This window comes from Gorilla gorilla, chromosome 2 (assembly GCF_029281585.2).
Source record: "Gorilla gorilla gorilla isolate KB3781 chromosome 2, NHGRI_mGorGor1-v2.1_pri, whole genome shotgun sequence".
In the NCBI taxonomy this organism is placed as follows: domain Eukaryota; kingdom Metazoa; phylum Chordata; class Mammalia; order Primates; family Hominidae; genus Gorilla; species Gorilla gorilla.
This window is the reverse complement of record NC_086017.1, coordinates 75,471,197-75,498,220: the sequence shown is the minus strand read 5'-3', so window position 1 is coordinate 75,498,220 and position 27,024 is coordinate 75,471,197. Positions and strand designations below refer to the sequence as shown.

The 27,024-nt window shown below is 38.5% G+C and overlaps 1 protein-coding gene across 34 annotated transcripts in view; it reads left to right on the top strand.

The window, feature by feature from the left end:
• The window catches only part of MAGI1 (membrane associated guanylate kinase, WW and PDZ domain containing 1), a 666,590-nt gene that overhangs the window by 378,021 nt on the left and 261,545 nt on the right, over positions 1-27,024 (top strand). For all 34 annotated transcript variants that reach the window (XM_055383931.2, XM_063703895.1, XM_019023923.4 and 31 more), the window contains exon 2: positions 26,865-26,981. In XM_055383931.2, the coding sequence (XP_055239906.2) occupies positions 26,865-26,981 (117 nt within the window). The remainder of the gene's footprint in view (positions 1-26,864; positions 26,982-27,024) is intronic.

Sequence of the window (27,024 nt, the reverse complement as noted above, 5' to 3'; positions counted from 1 at the left end):
CTTTTGGCTGTGAATGTCCAATTGTTTCAGTATCATTTGTTGAAAAGGGTATCCTTTCTCCACTGAATTGCTTTTGTGTCTTCATGAAAAATCAGTTGGGCATATTTGAATGAATCTGTTTCTGAGTTCTGGATTCTGACCCATTAGTCTGTGTGTCTGCATCCCCATCAATGCCACGTAGTCTTAAATATTGTAGCTATATATTAAGTTGTAAAATCAAGTAAGCTGATCTTTATTCTTCAGTTTCAAAATTTTTTACTATTCCAGTTTGTTTGCCTTTCATATGAATTTTAGAATAATTTTGTCTATATCTACAAAAAACATTCATGGGATTTTGATAGGAATTATGTTAAACCTAGCAGTTTGAAGAGAATTATACTGTATTTACTGTGTCGACTCTTTGAATTCTTGATTGTGGTGTATCATCACCATTTATTTAGGGGATCTTAATTTCATCACTGTTTTCTAGTTTTCAGTAAACACGTACTGAATTTGTTAGATTTATACCTAAATGTTCTTTTTATTTTGATTTCATTGTGTTCATTGCTAATATATAGGCATACATTCATTAAGGCCAGGTGCAGTGGCTCACACCACTTTGGGAGGCTGAGGCAGGAAGATCCCTTGAGTCCAGGAGTTAGTGAACAGCTTGGGCAACATAATGAGACCCTGTCTGTGCACACACACACACACACACACACACACAGCCTGTAGTACTAGCTACTCTGGAAGCTGAGGTGGGAGGATTGCTTGAGCCCAAAAGGTTGAGGCTTCAGTGAGCCGTGATAGTGCCACTGCACTTCAGCCTGGGTGACAGAGTGTTTCAAAAAAGAAAAAAAAAAAAAGAAGTACATTCATTTTCAGATGTATATCTGGTATCCTGTGACTTTTCTGCATTCGCTTATTAGTACTAGGAGGCTTTTTGTTTTTAAAACAGATTCCTTGGGATTTTCTATATAGATAATCATGGTATTTGAGGAATAACAAGACAGTTTAATTTCCTCCTTTCTGATTTATATGCCTTTTATTTACTTTTCTGGCTCTTTTTGCCAACACTTTGGCCAGAACTTCTAGCTCCTTGTTGAACAACAGTGGTGAGAGCCTTGTGCTGTCCCAATCTGAGGGGGAAAAGTATTCCATTTTTCACCATGAATTATTACGTCAGATGTAGGGTTTTGGGTATTCTTTACCAGCAATATACCTCTATTTGTAGTTTTCTTTCTTTTCTTTTTTAATTTCACATAAAGAATGGAACTTGCATATTTGTAGTTTTCTTAAAGTTTTTGTCATAAAAGAATGTTGAATCTTATCAAATACTTCTAAATCAGTTGATATGATCATGTGGTTTCTCTTCTTTAACATATTAATATTGTAGATTTTAATAATTGATTTTCAGGTATTGAACCAACCTTGCATCCCTGGAATAAACCCCACTTGGTCATAGTGTATATTTTTTTCATATATTGCTGGATTCAGTTTGTGAGATGTTTTTTGTTTGTTTGTTTGTTTTTTAGAATGCTTACATGTAGGTTTGTGGGAGATACTGGTCCACTGTTTGTTGTTGTTGTTGTTGGTACTGTCTTTGGTTTTGGTATCAGAGTAATACTAGGTTCATAAAATAAATTGGGAAATCTTGTTTTCTCTTCAGTTTGCCTAACAGCTTTCAGACTGTCCAAATTATATATTTTATATGGGATGAGTAGTGGTAGTTTGTGTTTTTCAAACTCCATTTCATCTCAGTTGTCAAATGTATGTTTGTAGATTTGTTCATAATATTCCTTTATCCTTTGATGTATGCAAGGTCTTTAGTGATATCCTTTGTTTGCATCATATTGTTGGCAGTTTGTGTCTTAGGTCGGTTTTTCCCTGTTGTCAGTCTTGCTAGAAGTTTATCAATTGTTTGGTCTTTTCAAAGAATCATCTCTTTGTTTTATTGTTTTCTGTTTTTACTTTCATTGATTTGTTCTCTTTTCCTTATTATTTCCCCTTTTCTCCTTGTTTGGGTTTATTTTGTTCTTGTTTTTGTGGGTTCTTGAGGTGATAAGAGAGTTTATTGATTTGAATCTTCTTTTCTAATGTGATCCCTGTAAATTTTCCCTTTAGCACTGCTTTACCTGTAATTGTACAATTTTGACATGTTGTTTTTTTATTTATGTCGATGTGTTTTTAAAATTTCTCTTGAGATTTTCCCTTTGATCCATGAGTTTTGTTTTAACAAGTGTGATTTCTAAGCATTTAGAGGTTTACTCCTATTTTTCTTTTATTTATTTCTAGTTTGGTTCTCTTCTATTTAGAGAACACATTCTGTATACTTTCGACACTTAACATTTGTTGAGATTTGTTTTATCATACACAACATGGTCAATCTTGGTATATGTTCTGTGGGCACTTGAAAAAAATGTGCTTTTTGCTGTTGCTTGGTCGATTGTTCTGTAAATGTCTTTTGGATCCTGTTGTTTGAAGGTGTTGAGTTTTTCTACATCTTGGAAATTTTCTAGTTCTACCAATTATTGAGAGAGAGAAAGAGAGAGAGATGTTAAAGTCTCTAACAACGATTGTTGATTTGTTCCTTTCTTTTTTCTGTTCTATCAGTTATTGAATTATGTATTTTGCAGCTCTCTTGTTTAGTGCACACACATTTAGGATTGCTATGTTTTCTTGGTGGTTTGACCCCTTTATCATTACATAATGTCTCTTCCTGTCTATGTTAAGTTTCTTTGCTGTAAAGTCCACATTGTCTGATATTAACATAGCATTTCTATTTTATTTTCATTAATGTTTGCATATTTTTTTCTATCCTTTCACTTTCACCATGCCTATAGTGTTATATTTGAAGCAAGTTTCTTGTTAACATAATATAGTTGGGTTATGTTTTTGAATTTACTCTGCTAACCTCTGTCTTTTAATTGGTGTGTTTAGGTGATTTACACTTCATGTAATTATGGACATGTTAAGCCTTAAAAATTATGTCTTTTTATTTTTCATTTTTTCTGTCTTATTCATTTATTTTCTTTTTTATTCTTCCTGTGGGTTGAGCATTTATTAGCATTCTATTTTGATTTATCTATAATGTTTTTCAGTATATCTCTTTTTAGCCTTTTTAGTATTGCTCTATGTGTTACATTATATATAATACTAAAAGGGCTATAAAAATAGATATACTCAAAAGTATATAAAATATCTATATGTAGAATGGTCATTTTACCAGTTTGGCTGAATTGCTGAAACCTTACGTCTCTACATCCTGGTTTATAATATCATTGTCTGAAATATTTCCTCCATGTACTCTTAGAGCCACATCAGATAGTTGAGCTTCAAACCTAATTTAGAAAACTCAGCAGGAGAAGAGAAATGTATTTGCTTGTGCTTTTACTCTTTTCATTGTTTTTCTTCCCTCTTTTTGTCCTAAAATTCTTACTTTTATAACCACATTTCAGAGAACTTCTTTAATCATCTTTTTAGGATAGGTTTACTGTCAATGAAGTCTATTAATTTTTTGTTACCTGAGAATCTCTTGATTTCACCTACATTCCTGAAGAATATTTTTACTGGATATAGAATTGTGGGCTGACAGTTCGTTTCTTCTAGGACTTGAAAAATGTTGTACCCTTTTCTATTAGGTTTCCATGGTTTCTGATGAAAAATTTACTGTCACTCTATTTTTTCTATGTAAGGTAGTATTTCTCTCACTGCTTTCAATATTTTTTTCTTTCAGTTCTCAAAAATTTGAGTATATTTTGGTGTGGATTTTTAAAACATTCTATTTTGGGTTTGCTGACCTTCTTGAACCTCTCTTTTTATATATTTTGCTAACTTTAAGAAATGTTTTGTCATTATTTCTTTAAGTAAATGTTTAACTCTTTCTTTCTTTTGGGCCTCCAGTGACACAAATTTTAGGTCTGTTGTTAGAGTCCCAAAGATCCCTGAGGCTCTGTTTCTTTTTTCCATTCATTTTCACTGTTTTTTTTTTTCTTTCTTTTTATTTATTTTTTTGAGATGGGGTCTTACTTTGTCACCCAGGCTGGAATGTACTGGTGTAATCTCGGCTCACTGCAACCTCCGCTTCCCGGGTCCAAGTGATTCTTCTACCTCAGCCTCCCAAATAACTGGGATTATAGGTGTGCGTCACCATGCCCGCCTAATTTTTGTATTTTTGGTAGAGATGGAGTTTTGCCAAGTTGGCCAGGCTGGTCTTGAACTCCTGACCTCAGTGATCCATCTGCCTCAGCCTCCCAAAGTGCTGGGATTACAGGCGTGAGCCACTGTGCGTGGCCTTTAATTTTTAATATCCTACCTTCAAATTGACTAATGTTTTTCTACTGTCTCCTCCATTTTCTTGTCGAGCCTATCAACTGAGCTTTTTATTTCATTGGTTATAATTTATAGTTCTAAAATTTCTATTTATCTTTATTTCTTCGTCTTCTTTTCTTTGAAACAGGGCTTACTCTGTCACTGAGGCTGAGTGCAGTGGCACAATCACTGCTCACTGTAGCCTCAACCTCCTGAGCTCAAGAAATCTGCTCGTCTTAGCTTCCTGCCCTGCTGTGTCTTCTGGGTTTGTTTTTTTTTGTGGGGGGGGCTGAGGTTTTATACTTCTTTGTTTGTTTCAAGTGTGTTCATAATTGTTCCTTGAATCATTTTTAGGATGACTGTTTGAAAATCCTTGTCAGATAATTGTAACATTTTTGTCATCTTGGCTTTTTCATTCAGGTTGAGTTTTTTTTATTCTTCATATGATGAGTGATTTTTAATTAAAATCTGGACATTTTGCATATTATGTTATGAGACTGAATCTAACTTAAACCTTCTGTTTTAGATGATTTTGTCTGACACCACTTTTTTAGGGGAAGGGGATATGAGACCTTGTTACAGTCCAGTGGGGGTAGAAGCCTAGGTTTCCCACTCCTCTTCTTCCTTTGACATTCAGTGGGAGGAATGACTTCATATTACTGCTATGTGGGCCAGAAGTGCTGAATTCCTCTGGGGTCTCCAAAGATGACGAAGAGCGGATAAGGAAGAGGGGATGTGGGGAGAAGAAGAGATTCCACCCATGGGGTCGAAGATTCTGTCTTTACTCAGTCTTCTTTGACAGTAGCCCAGAATGAGGAGCAGAGATTAGGTGACCCCAATACAGTCTGAAAAGGGCGGAATTCTAAGCTCCCCATTCAGTCATTGCTGGCGTGGGTGGTGGTGGAAATATAGTCTTTTTCTGTGGCATTTGGCTGAAGTAGAGCCGTTATTGTGTAACAGTTTTCTTTATTGCCAGTTTCCCTCCTTCTTCCCTAATTCTTTAGCTAGAGAGAACAGGCTTTTGTTGTTGTTGTTGTTGTTGTTGTTTTCCTTCATCCCACTTGGTTTTTACCCATTCCTGGGTTCTTCAGCTCTGATTCTGGGATATATGAGACATAAAGAAAACCCATGAAACTCATCACCATGTTGAGGTTTGTCCCAAGGTTCCTAGTTGGTCTGCCTTTTTCTCTTTACATTTCAGACGTCTTCTTAATTTCCTAGATCCAAGGCCTATAGTTGTACTTAGTGGGAGGAATAGGGAAAGGTATGTCTGCCCTATCTTTACAGAAGGGGAAGTGTCACCCTCTTTATTTTTCGTAGATAGCAAATGAGACATTGACTTGACTGTATAATCCAGAACACTTACTAACAAGAGCTGTTGAGTTGGCATGAGGTGTTTGCTAGTAACATGGTTTTAAAGTAGAATAATAAGTACTAAGAAAACTAGTTCTATGTGTTTATCCAGTTCTTTTATTTCCAGCTCTTCTAAGGGACCCTGAACTGAGAAGTCACTAATGGAAGGGAAAAGTGGGTGAGGAGCTGAGAAATGAATAACTCACCCCACCATCTGGTCTGCTGCAGTTCAGAAAGTCACATGGTGCTACCAAGTTAGATCTTCTCCTCTGTGTTTACTGGAGGTGCCAAATGCTATATTTAAGCCAAGAACTGATTTTGAAAATATTTTTCTACTTCTGTTTTGTCAAACGTGTTCTCTGGCATATTATGTTAGGGCTTGTTCTGCTAAAGCTTAGCAGAGCCTTCTGTTTCTTCAAGCTGATTTGGCTTGCACCACTCAAAACATTAGACCCTCATTTTGGAACAGAAGTCTTCTCTAGAGAAAGCACTAAGTATGATTTAATTTCCAGGCAGGTAATACCTATCAAATGAGAGATGGAGCTTTATTCCTTAATTGTTATTCTTTTATATAAGGCACTTTTTAAAAAAGCTATTTTCTGCTCAAGCCTGTTTGACTACATTTTCTCTTTCCAGAATCTTTCTAATTATGGGGAGAAAAGCAAATGTGAAGCTAGCCTTCTTTTTATCAAGAAAAAGGATAGAAAATGTAACTGATTTACTTTCATGATTTGATTTTGCTTGAACTTTTGAGATACCAGTATGACTTCAGTATGTATAAACAGAGCTTACATATCAAGGTTACAGATAGGGCGGATGTCTAGCTAAGTCATTATAAAAACACTTTATTCAAAATTTTGGTATCTGGTTGAAGAAGATGGTTTTCTGCTAGCCTTAAGTATTTTTGGTTTGCTGATGTAAAATTCTCAAAGGCTTTTCATTCCCTTTGAGTCTTCCGGATAGAAGGTTTGATGGTCACAGCATGTTTGACCAGTGGCAGAATAATGTCTCATTAAAGAAAATTGATTGTTCTTGTGAGCACTGAAGGGCTTGATCAAGATATGGGAGTGGCTGCAAGCATTCATTGGTGCTGGTGCTTGAAGAAACCTTTTGAGGTAGCACACGGTTCAGTGTTAGCTGGAGTGTAGAATCCATCAACGAGATAATTACCCAGCTCACAGCAGTCATGTTGAGTTGTGTTTAATTTTGGGGAGCCTTCTATTTGTTCTTTCATCTTTTCCAGTGCTTTCTAAATGTGTTGGTGCTTTGTGCAGCTTCAGAAGTCAGCCTGTGCAACTTTTAAGACATCATTATTATGATTTCAGTGTGGGAAAGCCCTGCATTTGTGATCCCAGCAGGCCCTTTCTCACCTTGTTCCTTGTCATCGATCACAGCCTGGCGGAAACCTTGGGCCCCTAACCCATCCTTTGTATTTGATGTCTGTTCTTCAAACTACGTATCAGTTACTGATGACTTTTCTCAGGAATTGGTGTGAAAGAGAAAAGTGTGGCTGAGCCACAGTGAGAGACATCAAAGTACAGGTCACTTGGAGTCTCCTGATTCTTTTAGATGAAATTTCTACCCAGCTAATTTCAGTTTTCTTCCTTAGTCAGGGCAGGCAGAAACACGATTTAAATTCCCAGGGCTGTGACTCTAAGAGGGTGTTAGAATTTTTCCACTTCCTTATCTCATTGATGTTCTTCACTCCCGTCCCACTCTCTGCACCTGGTTCAGAGTCTTATATTTCTTCTTTGAAGCTAAGGGCACTTCATCTTAGGAGATTATACAGGATGCTCTATCAACAGAAGATTCTGTGTGTATATTTTGACAATTAGTGAATCTACTGTGAATTCACAGTCTGAGAAGTAGGCTAGGCTTAGAACCCTGGCTACACTGTGGAATTACTAGTGGAGATTAGAAAAAAAATACCGATGCCTAGTCCTTCCCTATAGATTCGGAATTGGTCTGAAGTGGGGGCCTAGGCACTGGTGCTATTATAGACATGCCCCAGGTGATTTCAGTGTTCATTGAAGTTTACATCCCTGTCTTAGAGGTAACAACATTCGGTTGCCACTTCCACTCTGAGTAAGCCTGGCTGATGCCTTGTCATTAGAACATTCCAGGACCCCAAGAGAGAGCAGCTCTGTGCTTTTGCTGTTAGAGCCATGTGGGGAAGCTTAGTGAACTGAATCCCTTCAGGTTCTTACTATAGCTCTCAGTCACCATCACTTACTTTTTATTTTTTAATATAGGCTTATTAGAAAGCAGAAATTCTCAATTGTGGTTTGGTATCTCCAAGGGTGTGGTTTGGTCTCAAAGGGCATTGCAAAATTTATTTAAAGTCACATGAATGGGTAAAGATAATTTTCTTTCTCATAAGGACTGGTTTGGAATCAAGCAACAAAAAAGAGGGTGTCACAGTTCCCAAAGGCTGAAGTGTGGACCTCTTTCAGTTTGTTTCAGTGACAAATGTTTGATCTCCTTCTGTGTTTTGGGAACTATAATGTGTCAGGGACTTTCTTCCCTAGTAGGAACACTCGTTAGTTGGATTTATTGGTGCATTTGGTATCTTCCTTGCAGTTTTAAAATGTTATTTTAGGATTCGGGTAAATACGTCAGTATATAAGCAATATATTTGGAGAGGAAGTTAAGAGAATTCAACTGCTGCAACCCTTGTTGTGAATAAACATGCAACAATGTTGAATTTTTGTGAACTCTTCAGCTTCCTTCCAAAAAGGTGAGGACAATCAAACCAGAACAGGTTTCTATGTAGCTGGAGCCTGTTAGAATTACTTCTAAGCTGATTAGCTGGGAGGGAGCTTTGTCACTTTTTCTGAGAAGCACAGCCGAATTAATTTTGGTGGAGGACACCTGAGGGAAAAGGAGTCATTGGAATGGAAAGGTGAGAGCAAGATAAGTATCAGAGGCTCTTAGAACAGGAGAGGCCTCTGGGGTTGTCGAATCCAACTTATTCATTTATAGATATGTGAATTAGAGCCTATGTATTAGACATTCCAGCAGTATTCATTAAGAATTGAGTAGAATGCTTCATGCTGTGTTGGAGCTAAAGGAGGTAGATGATGTATTAGTCAGTGTTCCCTAGAGAAACAGAACCAGTAGGATGTATATATAGAGAGAAGGAGATTTCTTTTAAGGAATTGGCTCACACAGTTATAGAGACTGGCACATCCCAAGACCTGCACGTGACAAGCTGAAGACCCAGAGGAGCTGATGGTACTCCCAGTTTGAAGGCTGGTGGACCTGAACCCAAGAAGAGCCCATGTTTCAGTTCTAGTCTGAACACAGGAAAAAACTGATTCCCAGCTCTAAGCAGTCAGACGGAAGTAATTTTTTTTTTTTTTTTTTTTGAGACGGAGTTTTGCGCTTGTTGCCCAGGCTACGATCTTGGCTCACTGCAACCTCTGCTTCCTGGGTTCAAGCGATTCTCCTGCCTCAGCCTCCTGAGTAGCTGGGATTACAGGCATGCACCACCATGCCTGGCTAATTTTGTATTTTTAGTAGAGACGGGGTTTTTCCATGTTGGTCAGGCTGGTCTCGAACTCCAGACCTCAGGTGATCTGCCCACCTCGGCCTCCCTAAGTGCTGGGATTACAGGCCTGAGCCACCGCACGTGGCTGGAAAGTAATTCTTTTATTTGGAGGAAGGACAGTAATTGTGTTCTATTCAGTCCTTCAACTGATTGGATGGGGCCCACCCACACTAAGGAGGGCAATCTGGCTTACTCAGTCCGTTGATACAAATGTTAACCTTATCCCAAAACCCCATCACAGAAACACCCAGAATTCTGTTTGACCAGATACCTGGACATGCTGTGGCCCAGTCAAGTTAACACATAAAATCAACCCTCCCAGATGACTTCCCGAAACTCAGATACTTGTGCAGATTTAAGTCTCAAATGCAGGCCCCCTGACTCCTTCCCCAGAGTTCTTCTATTTCATTGTTTTGTTTTCTGACTCATCTGTAGTAAATTAATAATAGAGAAAAAATAACCATAAAAATTGATAAATTAGACCTCATTTCAACATAGAACATTTCCACTCATCAAAAGGCATCATTAAGAAAATGAACTGGTAACCACAGACTGGGAGAGAATACTTGAAAAATGTGTTTCTGCAAGGGACTGATATGAGGGATATATAAGGGGCCTTTACAAGTCAACATTAAGAAGACAACCAATATACACTGATGAACAATTTGAATAGAAACTTAACAAATGAAAAGACACTTCTGTTAGTACTTGACAAGACTAACATTGTCAGTCATCAGGGCAATGCAAATGAAAATAATGGGCAGCATGCAGTGGCTCATGCCTGTAAACCCAGCACTTGGGGAGGCCAAGGCGGGAGAATCGCTTGAGCTCAGGATTTTGAGACCAGCCTGGGCAACATAGCACAACCTTGTCTCTACTAAAAGTCAAAAAAATTAGCCACGGCCGGGCCTGGTGGCTCACGCTTGTAATCCCAGCACTTTGGGAGGCTGAGGTGTTTGGATCACCTCATGTCAGGAGTTCAAGACCAGCCTGGCCAACATGGTGAAACCCCGTCTCTACTAAAAATACAAAAGTTAGCTGGGTGCAGTGGCACATGCCTGTAGTCCCAGCTACTTGGGTGGTTGAGGCAGGAGAATCACTTGAACCTGGGAGTAGGTTGCAGTGAGCTGAGATCGCACCACTGCACTCCAGCCTGGGTGAAAGAGCGAGACTGGGAAAAAAAAAAAAAAAAATCAGGAGAGCATGGTAGCGCACTCCTGTAGTCCCAGCTACTTGAGGCCTGAGGTGGGAGGAAGGAAGGAAATTCTGTCTCTGCTTGCACACCTTCGGCCATACAGTGTAGTACAAACAGAAGCGGGCGTGTGAAAGCAATCTGGTGATAACACACCAGTTTTAATTAGTTTGCAGTCTGGAGATGTGGAAAGGCTGGCTTGTTTAACTCATTTGTTTTGTACATTGTCATAATCCTGGATCTTAAAAAAAATTCTTTTCTGTTACCTTCTTAGAGAATAGAATTTCATGAAAGGTATATTTGAATCATGTCACTTTCAAGTCAGATGATGAAGGAAAGGGTAGCTCACATTAATGAGCATTACGTTGTATATTCTCATTTAGTCCTCATGACAGCCCTGTCAGGTAGATGCTATTCTTATCCCCATTTTTCTGATGAGGAAATGGAGACCCAGAGTGATTAAGTAAGTTGCACAAGAACATACAGAGGCAGCAGATGGCAAAGTCAGGATGGGAACATAGGTCTGCCTAGTTCTGCTTTAGCCACTGCCTGTGTCATTTTAATTAGCAGTATCATCCTTTATTCACTCAATTGTTCAGTCACATAGTCTATGCCAGCTCCTCCTGTAGGCCAAGAGACTCTATTCTAGGCTAAGAGGATCTCAGTCTTCATAGGAAACTCTCATGGTTTGGGGGTGTGGAGATGACAGACAATAAACAAGATAAATATATAAATAAGAATTTCAAAGAATCATGACTGCTACGAATGCAATAAACCAGAGCAATAGAACAGACACTGATGGAGCAGTGTCTTTTAGATACAGTTTTCAGAGAAAGCCTCTCATACCTGTGTTCCCAGCCCTAAACCGTGCTGCCTCTCGCACAACAGCCCTGTGCTAGAAGAAATGTATGGAAATATATGCATGTGCATATCAAATCTCAACAATTTGGAATCATCCCCAATATAAGCCCTTTTGCAATTTTCTTTCTTTCTTTTTTTTTTTTTTTTTTTGGAGACAGGGTCTCAATGTCACCTAGGCTGAAATGCAGTGATGCCATCATGTCTCACTGCAGCCTTGATTTCCCAGGCCCAGGTGATTCTCCCAACTCAGCCTCCCAAGTAGCTGGGACTACAGGCGTGCACCACCATACCTGGCTAATTTTTTACATTTTTTTTAGAGACAGGGTTGTGCCATGTTGCCAAGGCTGGTCTTGAACTCCTGGGGTCAAGTGATCTGTCTGCCTTGGCCTCCCAAAGTGCTGAGATTACAGGCAGGAGCCACCATGCCCAGCTTGCAATATTTTTTTGTCTAATATGCTGTTTGCTCTAAAAGAAAAATAAGAAAGAAGATTCCACATATGTGTAAAGGGGCACTTAAGTATAACTGTCCCCAATTTCTATATGTTTACCCAACCCCTGGGTGGGACTGTCACACTAGGTTTGTCACAGTAACTAGGGAATACACCATGCATTTAGTTTGGAGCTGCCAAGAACAGGGATGCTGAATGTCCAGAGTTTCATGGAACAAATTCACAGTGACAAGGAATTGTCCTGCCCAAGATGACAGTGGCACTCCTTTTGAGAAACACTAGGCAAAGCCTGCAATGGGCTTAACCTTGTGTATATTGAAGCCTTTGTGCTGAGGGGATAAGATTTGGTCGGCTAGGTCTGAAGTTTTTTGTTTTTGTACTTGGAATTCATTGAGGTCTTTCCTATTTGATGGCAAGTGCCAGGATTTTTACGTGATCCAGTTTACTTCATTCTATGCCTTCTCTCCTTTCTCTGGATATGTTAAATGACAAGACAGAAAATAAATGGCTTAGTGTGTGTGTGTGTGTGTGTGTGTGTGTGTGTGTGTTTTCCCTTATAAACATAGTTTAAAAAAAAAGCTGTAGAACTTTGGGTTGCCAGTTTGCTCTTTAATCAAGAAAAAAATGATCATTAAGGGCAATGTTATACGTGACCAGTGAGCCTGTCAGAGGGGAAACCAGGATGGCAGATGTGATAGGGTTGTCTTACATAAATCACCTTCCATTGCCAAGGTTGGCATATGGCCAGTGAGTGTCCTAATTACTGAATGGCTTTTATAGCCCCATTATTTATAATCACTTTTGAATAGCAGCTGGAAGACTACAGTGAGGTGGAATGAAAATAGTGGAGTGTGAAAATTATAATCGTTTATGGAATTATGGAGATTAGAAATATCTGATAATCAGCCTAGAAGTCTCTCCCCTAAATATTTTTTAAATAAGAGCACTATGTACCACATTCTTGAAATATGAGAGCTGTGGTCAATCAGAGAGATGAATCTTAATGGGTTGAGACTGTTTAACTTAGTGGGTTGGCGACATATGAAATAAGTCTAGAACTTGTACACAACGACATTTACATAAAATAGGTGCCCCTCTCCTCCCTTACCCCTCTTCCTCCCTCTGCCCCGGGACCATGGCGATTACTTGTGAGTCTCTCTTTTGTTTCTGACTTTGAAACTATTTAAAGAGAGGCGCTGTGTAAAGAATAGACTCAAGGATGCTCTGTTGATAGGAAATTGTGTCACTTTTTTCAGACCCATCAAATGATGTGTGTATCACAGTGGTTTCTGCTCTCACAGTCCAGTAGAAATTGAAGTGGCATGCTATACTGTAATGCAGTCAGAATGAGATTTCCCAATGTAGGTCAGAGCACCTAGAACTCTGGCCCCAGCCAACTGTTGCATGAATGACGTCAGATCATATTAGAATACAGTTGGCAATCCAGATTATCTATTCCAGTCTGTGAATAAATTGGGGTGAGGCTGGGAGGGTAGGAGAACATTTGTGTTAATCACTATGGATGTTCAAGGCTGTGGAATACCAATGGGATCTCAGTTGTATTTGCATAAAAACATTTAAAACATCTTACCTGTCAGCAGATTCCTAAAACCCTGGAGTACAAGGCTTTACCCCTGGGTGCTGGCTCATGGAAACAAACCTTGCTTTTATGCCTTGGCTGAGTGTTCTCTGGAAGTCTGTGCCATTCAGATGTCACTCTCTTGGTTTCTTCATATGGTAGGCATTGAGAGGGCCATTTGGACAACTTTATGATGTGGCAGTTTAGAAGGAAAGTCAGTCTTTGGTTTTTATATTGAGATTCACATAGATGTTTTACAGTGTCCTTATGACTGTAACTGCTTTTAAAAATAATTATTGGCTGAGTACGGTGGCTCACACCTGTAATCCCAGCACTTTGGGAGGCCGAGGCGGGAGGATCATGAGGTGAAGAGTTTGAGACCTCCCTGGCCGACATGGTGAAATCCCATCTCTACTAAAAATACAAAAATTAGCTGGATGTGGTGGCACACACCTGTAGTCCCAGCTACTCGGGAGGCTGAGGTGGGAGAATCACCTGGACCTGGGAGGTGGAGGTTGCAGAGAGCCACGACCACACCATTGTACTCCAGCCTGTCTCAAAAATATATATATATATTTTATTTTACTTTTTTACTTTGAAAGTTTCTAAACCCACACTAGTGTTGAAAAAACAACAAAACATATACTCCCATCACCAGGATTCACCAGCTGTTAACATCTTGCTACACCCATGCCATCTGTCCATATTTACACCTATTTCCATTTTGCTAAGTTATCTGAGTTTAGGGTATAGATATCATGATACCTCATCCCCAAATAACCAAAAATTACCACAAAATGATGACATTTTCCTACAAGCCATGATGCAGTTGTCACTTATCAGCATTCGTTCAGTAACATCATCAAACTTTGAGTTCATAGTCAACATTCCCTTAGCTGAGCCATAAATGTCTCTGTTGTTTTTATTTTTTTTAATTCCAGATCTAATCAAGCTTACACACTGCATTGTTATGAGCCTTGGTAAAAGTAACAATTTACTGCACACTTACTATGTGTTATACTAGATATTGCATTAGTGCATGATCTCATGAAGCTGCACAGCCCTTTTGAGCAGATACTATTATTATCCCCACCTGATAGATTAGGGAACTGAGGCTCGGAGAAGTTCAGCAACATGCCCAAGGCAAGCTGGTGAATTTGGGGCCTCGATCTGAACCAATCTAGCCTCGCTTGAAGTTCAGCACTCTTAACCATATACTACTGAAAGAAACACACTCTGTGGGGACATTGATCATATCAACAAATTTCTACAACACCAGCTATGCTTTTGGGAGACTTCCCAGAATCAGACACTGTCTTAAAAACCTTTGCGAGTACAAGAACTTGAATATAGAAAGAATATGTGTTGGTTTTTTGCTTTTGTTTTCTATACTGGTGCTTCCTGGTTTGTCTTTATCATCATTCTGATTGTGAACATTTCCTAGACCTCTCTGGTCAGGAACACAGACAGTCATACTCCCCCGGATTTGAGTCCCGTCTCCTCTGTTGCTTGCTACCTGGGTGATGGGGCAACTTCTGAGCCTCAGTTTATACTTCTGTAAAATGAGACTAGTAATCTCATTGGGTGGGAGTAAGGATTATAAAGTTATTGCTTCATATTGCTATCTGGCTCATTGAAAGTGCTTAATCAATGTTCACTGTCATCTCGAGTCCAATTGGTCCAGTTAGAATTCTAATAGAGTATCTTTTCAAGAATTTAGAATATTCTCAAAGGGCACAGACACCCGTATCTTTAGATTCCACTCAGCATTCTGAATGTAGAGACACTTCATTTCAGCTTTTGGTGAGGCCATGCAGCTGTTTACGAGGGCATGCCATAAGCTCACATCAGCTATATTACTTTACCAATAGGGGAACATTGTCGTTCTGCTTTCTGTGTATAAATCCTTTGTTTATTTTTTTTCTGAACAGATGTTATTCCACTATCTTAGTGTAACTGGAATAAATACAAGAGGCACCAAAGGCTGTAAATAATGAAAAAATCAAGATGATGGAATTTAAACCTAAGCTTGCTTTTCTTTCTATGCTTGATTCAAATTTTTTCTCACTGCGGGATGAAATTTATAATAAAAAGATTCACCAAGAGAAAAGAACAGAGAAGGCAGGCAGAAAATAATAATAAAGCGGATTTCCTGAAGTGCTAGCAAAATGTTTCATGCTTGCTCATGTGGGGAGTTAAATGTAAATAGTAGCTTCTTGAGCTTCATCAGCATACATAAATCTGTCTCGCAGCCTCTCTCTCACATCACACTCACCACACGTTTCTTTTTTGTTTGTATTTTTTAACTTTTACAGAAACATGACTAAAAGAACAATAGCCTTTGTACCACTCGGGGAATAGCTTCCATCTCTGCATGTGTGTTAAGGTACCCCCTGTCTGGAGTCATGTGTGATGTGTGCCTGTTATTGTCAGCCGCACAGTGGGGTGGCAGCACTTGAGATTAGCAAGAGATGAGGACCTGCTGTGAGAAATAGAGCCTAGCTCCCCATATTTCATTAGGACGTTTTGATGTGGCTGAGACCATTGGTCCACAAACTTTAGGAGGTATTAGAATCACCCCGAAGGCTTGTTAAAACAAAGATTGCTGAACCTCCACCCCTAGAATTTCTAATTCTATCAAGTCCTGGGGTAGAGACCAGTCATTTTTATTTCTTGTAAGTTTCTGGGTATTGCTGCTGCTGCCAGTCTCATGGGACCATATTTTGAGAACCACTGGCATAGACTAACCTGGGAGACAAGGAACACCCTCCACCTCCACACCAAGTATTACTTGAACTCTACCCCAACAATTACTTAAGGAGAATTCCTTACCTGAAGAGGCATGACCAACATCTAGACCAGGATTTAGCAAACTATGGCCCAAGGGACAAATCTGCCTCTTTCTGTAAATAAACTTTCATTGAAAAACAACTTCATGTACATATTGTCAATGGCTGCTTTCACACTACAGAAGCAGAATTGAGCAGTTGGATAGAGTTCATATGCACTATCAAGGCTGGAAAATAGTTGTTATCTTAGCTTTTTATGAAAATATTTTGCTAGACCCCTGACCTAGACCAATGCTTGAATGTTTAGAGAAGGGAGGTTGGAAGTAATTGTGTAAAGAACAGATCCACTGAATGTTCTTTATTTGTGTATTTTTTAGATGTGAGAGTTTTTGTTTTTTTTAGTTGAATAAATATGATCATGGCAGTCATTCATTATTTCTCACTAAGCCATACTCCAAATTAATTTTCTTACTAGAACGAGGAGTTTCTCAAAATGAAAGGTGACAGTTTTATCGTCATGTGGTCTCTTTAATACATTGTTGACATCTGTTCAAATTATTGGTGGAAAATTCTTAAAAACCATAATTAAAATGTGAAAAATTAGTCTCATTTTGACACTGTAATTGTCAGTTGAGTGATGCTGATTTTTTTCCAGATTTGGTAGAAACTGCCATAACCTTTAGGTAAAGCATTTTGTGAGTATTTATCAAGAACCTTTAAAATAATATTCATACTCATCAATCTAGTAATTCTACTTCTAGGAAATTTCAGCAAATTTTATGTTTAAAGTTTTTTATTACAGCATTATGTATAATAGTTGTTTTAAAGAAAGACATGCAAACGTCTGTTTTTTTTTTTTTTTTTTTTTTTTTGAGACGGAGTCTCATTCTGTTGCCCCGGCTGGAGTGCAGTGGTGTGATCTTGGCTCACTGCAACCTCTGCCTCCTGGGTTCAAGCAATTCTCCTGCCTTAGTCTCCCAAGTAGCTGGGATTACAGGTGCCTACCACCACGCCCGTCTAATTTTTTGTATTTTTGGTAGAGGTGGGGTTTCACCATGTTGGCCAGGATGGTCTCGAACTGCTGACCTCATGTGACCTCATGTGATCCACCTGCCTCAGCCTCCCAAAGTGCTGTGGTTACAGGCATGAGCCACCGCATCTGGCCACAAATGTCTATTAACATGAAACTCATAATATTGCCATGAGTTTACGTACCTACTTTGGAGCCATTTAAAATAAAGCTGGAAGAAGGAAAGCTAATATGATCTTTCTGGAGGGAATTTGTATCAAGGGCCTTAAACATTTTTGTGCTTTTTGTTTCAATATCTCCACTTCAGAGATCTCAAGAAGATAATCAGAAGTACACAGATTTTGTTCAAGGAGGATAATCAAAGTAGAAACAATTTTTATGCCTACTAGTTGGTAATAGGTTAAATAGGTTGTGATGAATTGATGAGATAAGATACTACGTAGCCCTTAAAACTGTATTTTTGTACACTAATGTTGCAAATGCTTATGAATTATTTGTTAGAAAACATAGATATAAATCCATATATGTGGCATGATCCCACACATCCTACACTTAAAAGATACCTAATAGATCTCTGTATTCCACTCAAAGCTGTTCGTTACCAGTTAAGCACAAACACTGGATTCCTTTTTGACTCCATTGCATGTGGTGTCTTCCTCCATCATGTCACCAAACTGTATCAGTTCTAGTTTTAAATTACATCTCTTCTCTGCCCCTTCCTGTCCTTCTTCCCAGACACTCCCTTAGTCTAGGCCACTTCAGGACTTGTGTGATCATCAGCTCTACTGGCTTCTTCTGACTTCCACCTCTACACATGACCCTGCGTGTGCATACACACTACACAACTGCAAAAGAAACGTTGATATTTAGACCACGTCCTCTACTTCCATGACTCAAATCCTCTCAGTGCATTCTTACACACGTAGAATAAAATGCAAGCTCTTTATCACGGCCTGCAAGGCACAGAATTGTCTGGCGACTGCTTCTCTCTCTCTCTTTTTAAAAATTTGAGTAGTATTTGGGGTACAGGTGGCTTTTGGTTACATGGATGAGTTCTTTAGTGGTGAATTCTGAGATTTGAGTGCACATGTCACTGAGTAGTGCACACGGCACCCAGTGTGTAGTCTTTTATCCCTCACCCCTCTCTCAATCTCCCCTCCTACATCCCCAAAGTCCATTAAATCACTCTGTATGTCTTTTTGTCCTCATAGCTTAGCTTCCACTTATAAGTGAGAACAGATGGTATTTGGTTTTCCATTGCTTCATTTAGAATAATGGCCTCCAGCTTCATCTAGGTTGCTGCAAAAGACATTATTTTGTTCCTTTTTATGGCTGAGTAGTATTCCATGGTGTATAGATATCACATTTTTCATTATCCACTGGTGCTTCTCTTTTTAACCTCAACCTGAGCCACCCTCTGTCTGAGCTTCATGCTGTTTCTCTAGCATACCAACCTCTTTCCTCCTTCGAAACTTTTGCATATGCCGTTCACTCTGCCTGGAATAGTCTTTCCCCAACACTTTGCAGACCTAGCTAGCCTCTCATCCTCCTTTAGTTCTCACCTTAACAATTGTCTCTGCCTGGAGGTCATGTCTGTTCATCCTTCCTAAAGCAGGCATGTACCCTGCTGCTCAGGGGCTCTGTATTGTCCTTGTTGCATCCTCAGGGCTCACAGGGTGTTTAGCTCTAGGCACTTAATAAATACATGTTGAATTAGTGAATGAAACTCCCCAAATGTATAAGTGTATTCTAAGTGTGCATGTATGTTTATAGGTACATAGGCATACAGAGGAGACCGTACCAAAATATTAATTGTGCTGTAAATGAAGTCACAGGTGATTTTAACTTTTGTTTGTTGTACGTTTGTGTATTTTTAAAATCTTGTGATTATTCATATGGCTTTTTCATTGTGGTTAAATATATATAACATAAAGTTGACCATTTTTCCCTTTCTTAAGTATGTGGTTCTGTAGCATTAAGTACATTTATATTGTTGTGCATCCGTCACCGCCATCCATTTCTAGAACTTTTTCAGCATCCACAAGTGAAACTCCGCACCCATTAAAGGGTAACTCTCCGGTGATTTATATTGCTTTTACAATAAGAAAAAAATATAGAAAAATATATTAGAAAAAGCAAGTAGCAAACATCCTTCTCAGATAAAGCTCACTTAAATGAATTTTGGATTGTAAGTTTGAGTGACTATAAAACAAGCTAATTTGTTTTTCAATTTATAATTTTGTGTTTAAAAAATCGTATTCTTTATAAAACTGAAGTGCTGAACTGATGGATTTTTTTTTGCTGTAATAGCACCACTGCAGTACAAACCATTTGTTGTTGTCCTAATAAATGGATTTTTCCTACAACTATAATCATTTTTTTGAAGAAATTGTGTGCTAAAGCAGAATCACCTGAAAGTGTGATTAGTTCAAAATCCTTATGCAGGTTCTCCTTAGCATTGAAAATTTGAACAGTATTAAAGTGTCAATTCTAATTGTAATGAAATACCATTCTTCGACCTTCCGGATGTGGATGTAGCTGTGGAGCACATGCAATACACACAGGGAATTGTATTCTGCCCTCTCGGTCACAGATGGATACATTAAGAAGACTCAAAAGTGTTCTCTCGGGAAACCTGGTTTCTTGACCACAAAGATTCTTTCTACTGAGCAACATTCCTTTTCAGATCTCTATCCTAGGAGATAGAGATCAGTCCAAGCAGGGTCCCCTCATCATCCATCACCTTGAAAAGATGCTTCTGGTAAGAGTTGATATGTGACAGAAAAAGAGACACGACACAACTTAGTTAAATTAGGGGATCATTTCATGTTTAAATAATGGCAAGAAAAATTTATACCATAAATAAGTGCTAAAGGAACCCTATCCAGAATATACAAGAATATCTCTTTATCAAGAATAACTAGATAACCTAATAGGAAAACGTATAAGAAATGTGAACAGGCAAGTCACAGAAAGGAAAACATAAAAGACAATTTAAAAACTATAATAGAATGCTCACTCTCAGTTGTAATCAGTAATTACAAATTAATATAACACCAAGATATCATTTTATCTTTAGTAGATTGGGAAACATATATAAAGTTGGAATGTGCAGAAAAGAGTTAGTGGCAGCTGGATGGAACGCTAAGGTGGCCCTTGGCTGGCATCTGGGAACTTGCATTTCAGGGAATTTCTTCTATTCTGGTAACCGGTAAGAGTGGCTCACTATGTCTAGACTGCATGCCCAAATGCTATCATTTATGCTTTTTTTTCCCGAGAGTCTGGAGATTTATTTTGTGCCAGGCAAAGGCTGCTTACCTGACCAACTCCCGGGCCCTGGGTGTCTAAGGAGCTTCTCCGGTGGGCAGCTTTTCATATGGGTTCTTTGGGGAATGTGTGTGTGTCCTGTGTAATGCCATTTGGAGACGACACTTGGAAACTTACACCCGATTTTCTCTGGACTTTGTTCTGTGAGACTTTTTCCTTTGCTGATTTTACTTTGTATCTTTTTGCTGGAATAAACCATAGCCATGAGTACAACTATATAACGAGTCCTCCGAATCTTCCTAGTGAATCATCCAATCAGGAGTGGTCTTGGGGACCTGAAAGATAGTGACAATAGCCAATGTTGGCCTAAGTGTGGGAAAACAGGACCACCAAAACTATTTATGAAAAGGCAAATTGGTATCACCATTTTGGGGATGAATTCAGAAATGTTAAGATAAGTCGAAGATATCTATGTCCATTTTCAGGTTTAGATAATCTAGAGGGAAAAACCCCACACATTTGCTAAAAAAAAATTAGGGGAGGGAGGCATTACAGTGACATTTATAGCAGCATTGTTTATATTGGAAATAGCTTAATTTTCTATGAAGGATAAATAAATTTTGGTTTATTTTAATATTGAATATTATACAACATTTAAAATAAGAAAAATTACATCCATCAAACATGATTAACATTCTGTAAACTCATGTGGGTGAGAAAAGCTGAGTTACATTGCTGTAAATTTAAAAGACACAGAATTCCAGATATATAGATAAGATACAGAAATATAGCTGGGCTCAGTGGCTCAAGCCTGTAATCCTAGCACTTCAGGAGGCCAAGGTGGGCAGATCACAAGGTCAGGAGATCGAGACCAACCTGTCTAACACGGTGAAACCCCATCTCTACTAAAAATACGAAAATTAGCTGGGCATGGTGGCGGGCGCCTGTAGTCCCAGCTGCTCGGGAGGCTGAGGCAGGAGGATGGCGTGAACCCGGGAGGCGGAACTTGCAGTGAGCCAAGATCGCATCACTGAACTCCAGCCTGGAGGACAGAGCAAGACTCCATCTCAAAAAAAAAAAAAAAAAAGATACAGAAATATAAAATAACGGCAAATCAAGAGAGCATCTAAGCCCATTTTCCTCAGTTAAAATATAAAATTGTCTTAGAATAAACTCTGAACCCCTTTCTTGGAAAAAGTTCTATATATAGTCATGTGTTGTTGCATAATGACTGGAATACATTCTAAGAAATGTGGCCTTAGGTGATTTAGTCATGCACACATCATAGAGTGCACTTACATAAACCTAGTTGGTATAGCCTACTAAACACCTAGGCTGTATGGTATAGCCCGTTGCTCCTGGGCTACAATCTGCACAGTATGTTACTTTCCTGAATACTGTAGGCATTTGTAACACAAATACTTACCATTTGTAATGGTAAGTATTTGTGTATCTAAACATATGCAAACATAGAGAAGGTACAGAAAAAATACAGCGTTGTAATTTTGGACCCATGGTAAGTATGGCTTTGACTGGAACTTTGCTATACAGTGTATGACTGTATTTCTGACCTATGTTCTCTTTTCTATTTACAAAATAAATCTTGAATTTCAAAGAAAGTGAAGATGCTATGACAAACTGTCTTCCAACTTATTTTATTGGCTCACTGCCCTTGACAATTAGTAGACAATTTATAGACATGTCTCTTGAATAATTGGCAATTAATTTGAGATTAGATGCCAAAATGTACAGTATTTTTAATAGAATGTGAAGGTTGAGGCTTTTCATGTCCAAATGTCATGGAACTCAGAGTAAATGTTAACTGGCAGCATAGTAAACTCAGTCTTTTTGCACATCTGCAGTAGAGGGGAGTTTTAGTTTGATGACCATAAACCCTAGCTACCTTGGCTAGTTTGAATATAAGCTTAGGTGTAAACCAAGAGCTTGTACTTAAGAATGCCTTCCAGGTGGGGCATGGTGGCTCACACTTGTAATCCCAGCACTTTGGTAGGCTGAGACAGGAGGATTGCTTGAACCCAGGAGTTCAAGACCAGCCTAGGCAACATAGTGAGAACCTGTATCTACAAAAATTAAAAAAATAGCTGAACATAATGGTGCATGCCTGTAGTCCCAGCTACTTGGCAGGCTGAGGCTGGAGGACTGCTTGAGCCTGAAAGGTCAAGGCTACTGTGAGCCATGATCACACCAATGCACTCCAGCCTGGGTGATAGGGTGAGACTCTGTCTCCAAAAAAATAAAAAAAGTAAAATGGTTTCCAATCTATATGTCCCTGGTTTATCTTGATAGTTACCACATATGATCCATAAGGATGTACAAATCTTTGTTATATATGTGATAAAAAGTTACTGTATCTGAAAACTCCTTTGGAATGTTGCTTTTGATTTAAGCATTTTGGATATCATAGACGTCTTTGCCATGGCTCAAAGGATAAATGTTAGTGTCTTTTTAATGTCAAGAACTCTTGTCACCTAAGAGAAATTTAAAACCCTACATTGCAGGCAATGGGAATTTTGCTGGTAAACATTATTTTTTTTACTCAATTCCTAGAGTGTCTTATACCTCAAGCTGGAGTTAGCAGGTAGAGAGATCACATATCAGTGACTTACTAGTTGATTTCATTTCCTGAACTTCAGCCCCAGCACAATGCCTGGAATACATTAACCACACACTAAATGTTTATTAATGAGTTTACATAGGTCCACACTATTTTAGCACAGGTAGATTTTTATTCACTTCTAGAAACACTAGAAACATCCTTTCATCCAGATCTCCGTAGGTCTATATTTTGTTTCTGGCTATTTCTAAGCCAGTAGAATAAATTTGGTTTGCATGGATTTTTTTAAAAAAAGAGTAAAAGTTCATGTTTGAACTGATTTTCTTTCTTTGCCCCCTCACCTCAATAATCGTCCATTCAACAACATCATAATTATAATTTCCATCTTTCACTGAGTGTTTTCTTTTTGCCAGGCACTGTCTGAATGTATCATCCCATTTAATCCTCACAACAATCTTGTGACAGAGCTAATATTACATCAGTGTTCTATTTTTACAGTTGAGGAAAGCAAGGTTCAGAGATTAAGCCCTGTTCTCAGACTCACCAGCTAATAAACAGTTGAGCCAGGATTCAGAAGTAGGCATGTCTGTCTTAACTACCTAGATTTACTTTCTTTTTCCTTTACTTCAACTCTCTGAAGAGAGAACTACGCAACCTGAACATTGACTCACACATAGTACTCATCCAATCATCCAATCATTGTATATATTTTAAACTTTTGAAATCGATTTTATTGGCATAGCTTACATATAATAAAACATACTTGTTTTATGTATATAGTTTTGTGAATTTTGACAAATATATAAACCAATGTTATTAATCAAGAATATTATACTGGGGCCAGGAGTGGTGGCTCACACCTGTAATCCCAGCACTTTGGGATGCCGAGGTGGGCAGATCACTTGAGGGCAGGAGTTTGAGACCAGCCTGGCCAACATGGTAAAACGCCATCTCTACTATAAATATGAAAACTCGCTGCGCGTGGTGGAAGATGCCTGTAATCCCTGCTACTCGGAAGGCTGAGGCATGAAAATCGCTTGAGCCTGGGAGGCAGAGGTTGCAGTGAGCTGAGATTGTGCCACTGCACACAAGCCTGGGCAACAGAATAAGACTCCATCTTAAAAAAAGAAAATATTATATTGGCATCTCCTCCAGAATCTTCCCTTGTGTTCCCCATTTTAAAAACTGACGTTAAAAATATTATATATTCACAGGATATTATAAAACATAATATAGAGGCCCAGTGTATAGAATCCTCCATGTATAGAAATCATATAGAAGTCCTTCACCCTGTTTTCTCAATTTCCAATGGGGAAGACCCATAGATCCATAGATTTTATTCCCTTATGCCCTTTGCAGTCAGTTTTTACCTACCTTCAGCTCTCTGTAACAACTAAACTGTTTTCTCTCACTATAAATTAATCCGTTCCAAAATTTTTTAGTCCATCCCAAAACTTTCTATATGAATGAAATCATGCAATATTTTATCTTTTGTGTCTGACTTCTTTTGCTCAACATTCTGTGTTTGAGATTCATCAGTATTAATGCATGCATTAGTAGCTTCTTTTAATTTCTATGTAACACCCCAGTGCTTGATTATACCACAGTCTGCTTATTCATTCACCTTTCGATGGACATTTGGGTTGTTTCCAATTTTTGGCTATTTGTAATTAAAGTTGCTGTGAAGATTCATCTACGAGTTTTTTTTTTTTGTGGACTTGTTTTCATTTCTCTCATGTAAGTAAGGGTGGAATAGTTGGGTCACTTGGCTCTTGAAGGTATGACTTTCTAAGATATTGACAAATTGTTTTCCTAAGAGGACGAACCATTATGCCTGCTAAACAGTATATTTGAGTTCCTGTTTCTCTACAACCTTGCCAACACTTGATACTTTCAGTCTGTTTAATTTTTGTTATTCAAGTAGTTATTTAGTGGGATCTCATTGTGAATTTATTATTTTTCCTCTAATGACTAATGATGTCTAACATCTTTGTATATGCTTAATAGTCACATATATTCCATTGTGAACTGTCTGTTCAAACCTTGTGCTGATTTTTTTGGGGGGTGGGTTCATGTGGCATGTGGGTGTCTTCATTCAGTAAATACTTGATGAATGATTGAATGACCTAAGATTGGTTTGAATATATGTATTTTCCTTTTGGCCACTTGAAACAGTAGATAGAATACCAAATAAAATAGCTCAAATTGGGTTTTATTATCTATTTCAAAATGAGCAGGTGTAGCTGGAATCTTATATTGAATGTGATATTAAAGTAAAGATCAGTAGTTTCCTGCCCTAGGTAGGAAATACCATCATCTTAACCATCACTGTCATCCTCATGATTTACTCTTTTTGACCATAGGGAAGTTACCATTTGAAGACATGAGTTCTGTAGCTCACGTGACTCCTGGGTTGCTGCATTGTTTCTCTAAGGCTAAAAATGCTCTTACCTAATTTGTATCTTGTCTAAAAATGGAAAGACAGTCTCAGCCTAGTTATTTTTAGCTGTCATTGAAGCATCTTTCTCCATTAAGAGTGAATGCTAGTTAAGTTGGTCTACAAGCCTTCTGTTGATCCTGTAGACTGTAATTTGTGATTATGATTTTTTAAAATGTGTCTCTTTTCTATGACACATTTTTGTGATAATATAATATTTTTAGCTTTTCTTTTGTTCTCTTAAGCGTAGAGAATTGCAAAGAAATAAACACAGACTCACTTAGATAACTATGCTTAACAATAACAACAACAACAACAACAACAACAAAAAAGCAACATACATTTAGTGTTTGAAAAGCAACACAGGATAGGGAGATGTCTATGTCTATGTCTCTCTCTCTGTCTGTGTGATGAAAAGTGAAGTCTTCTTATTTATCCCCAGCTCAAGTCCTTTTTTGTACATGAAACTGTTGTTAAAACTTTCATATGATTCCTCCTATTACCCAGTCTCTCCTTTTCCAAATTCATTTTTACAGAAAAGGAATCAGACATTATGCACAGTTCCACACATTTTCTCCCAATGTCAACCCATGAAAATCTAGCTTATGCAAAGTAGTTGTTATATGGATGAATTGTGCTTTAATTGCTCCCTTTTGGTTGTTTCCAGGTCTTTGTTTTTATTTATTTACCATCATAAAAAAAGCTATAGTAGGGCCAGATGCAGTGGCTCACACCTGTAATCCCAACACTTTGGGAGGCCGAGGCGGGCGGATCACTTGAGGCCGGGAGTTTGAGACCAGCCTGTTCTACATGGTTCTGAAGCCCTGTCTTTACTAAAAATATATAAATTAGCTAGGTGTGGTGGTGGGTGCCTGTAACCGCAGCTACTCGGGAAGCTGAGGCAGGAGAATCGCTTGAATCTGTGAGGCGGAGGTTACCGTGAGCTGAGATCGCGCCACTGCAGTCCAGCCTGGGTGACAGAATAAGACTCCAGTTCAAAAAATAAAAATAAAAAAAATAAAAAAAGCTATAGTAAATGTTCATGGAAATTTGAAGAGATTACAAGTATACCTGTAGAGTAAATTCTTGCCATTCGAATCCCTGGTCAAAGAACATTTTATGATTTGACAGTTATTGCTGGATTGTCTTCTTTAAGGTTTCAGTAATTTATGCTTCTAGTAATAGTGTCTACAAGTGTCTATGGCACATATTTAAATGTAATAGCCTACATTAAACACTTTGATATTTTGGCCTTCTAGTATTATGTGAGATAGGATCTCCAAATTAATGCATTGCCAGTGCTGTTTTATCTTTATGACATTCTGGCTTGACTTTACCCCTGCAGAGGAAAATCTAAAGTACATCCTCCTAATGACTAGGGGTGGCAGGCTAGAATTGCATCCTGTGGCTTTCTTGCAATCAGTTCTTGGCTACTTCTTTTCTAGGAGGCCCTGTGTTGATGTGGTATGTCTATTTTATGTATTTCCTGCAGGAGGAAGGCTGAACAAGGACCTGCGACATTTTCTCAATCAGCGATTCCAGAAGGGGTCTCCTGATCATGAGCTCCAGCAGACCATAAGGGATAACCTTTACCGCCATGCTGTGCCTTGTAAGTAGCCAGACGTTGGCATCTCACTGCTGGGTGTGTGTGT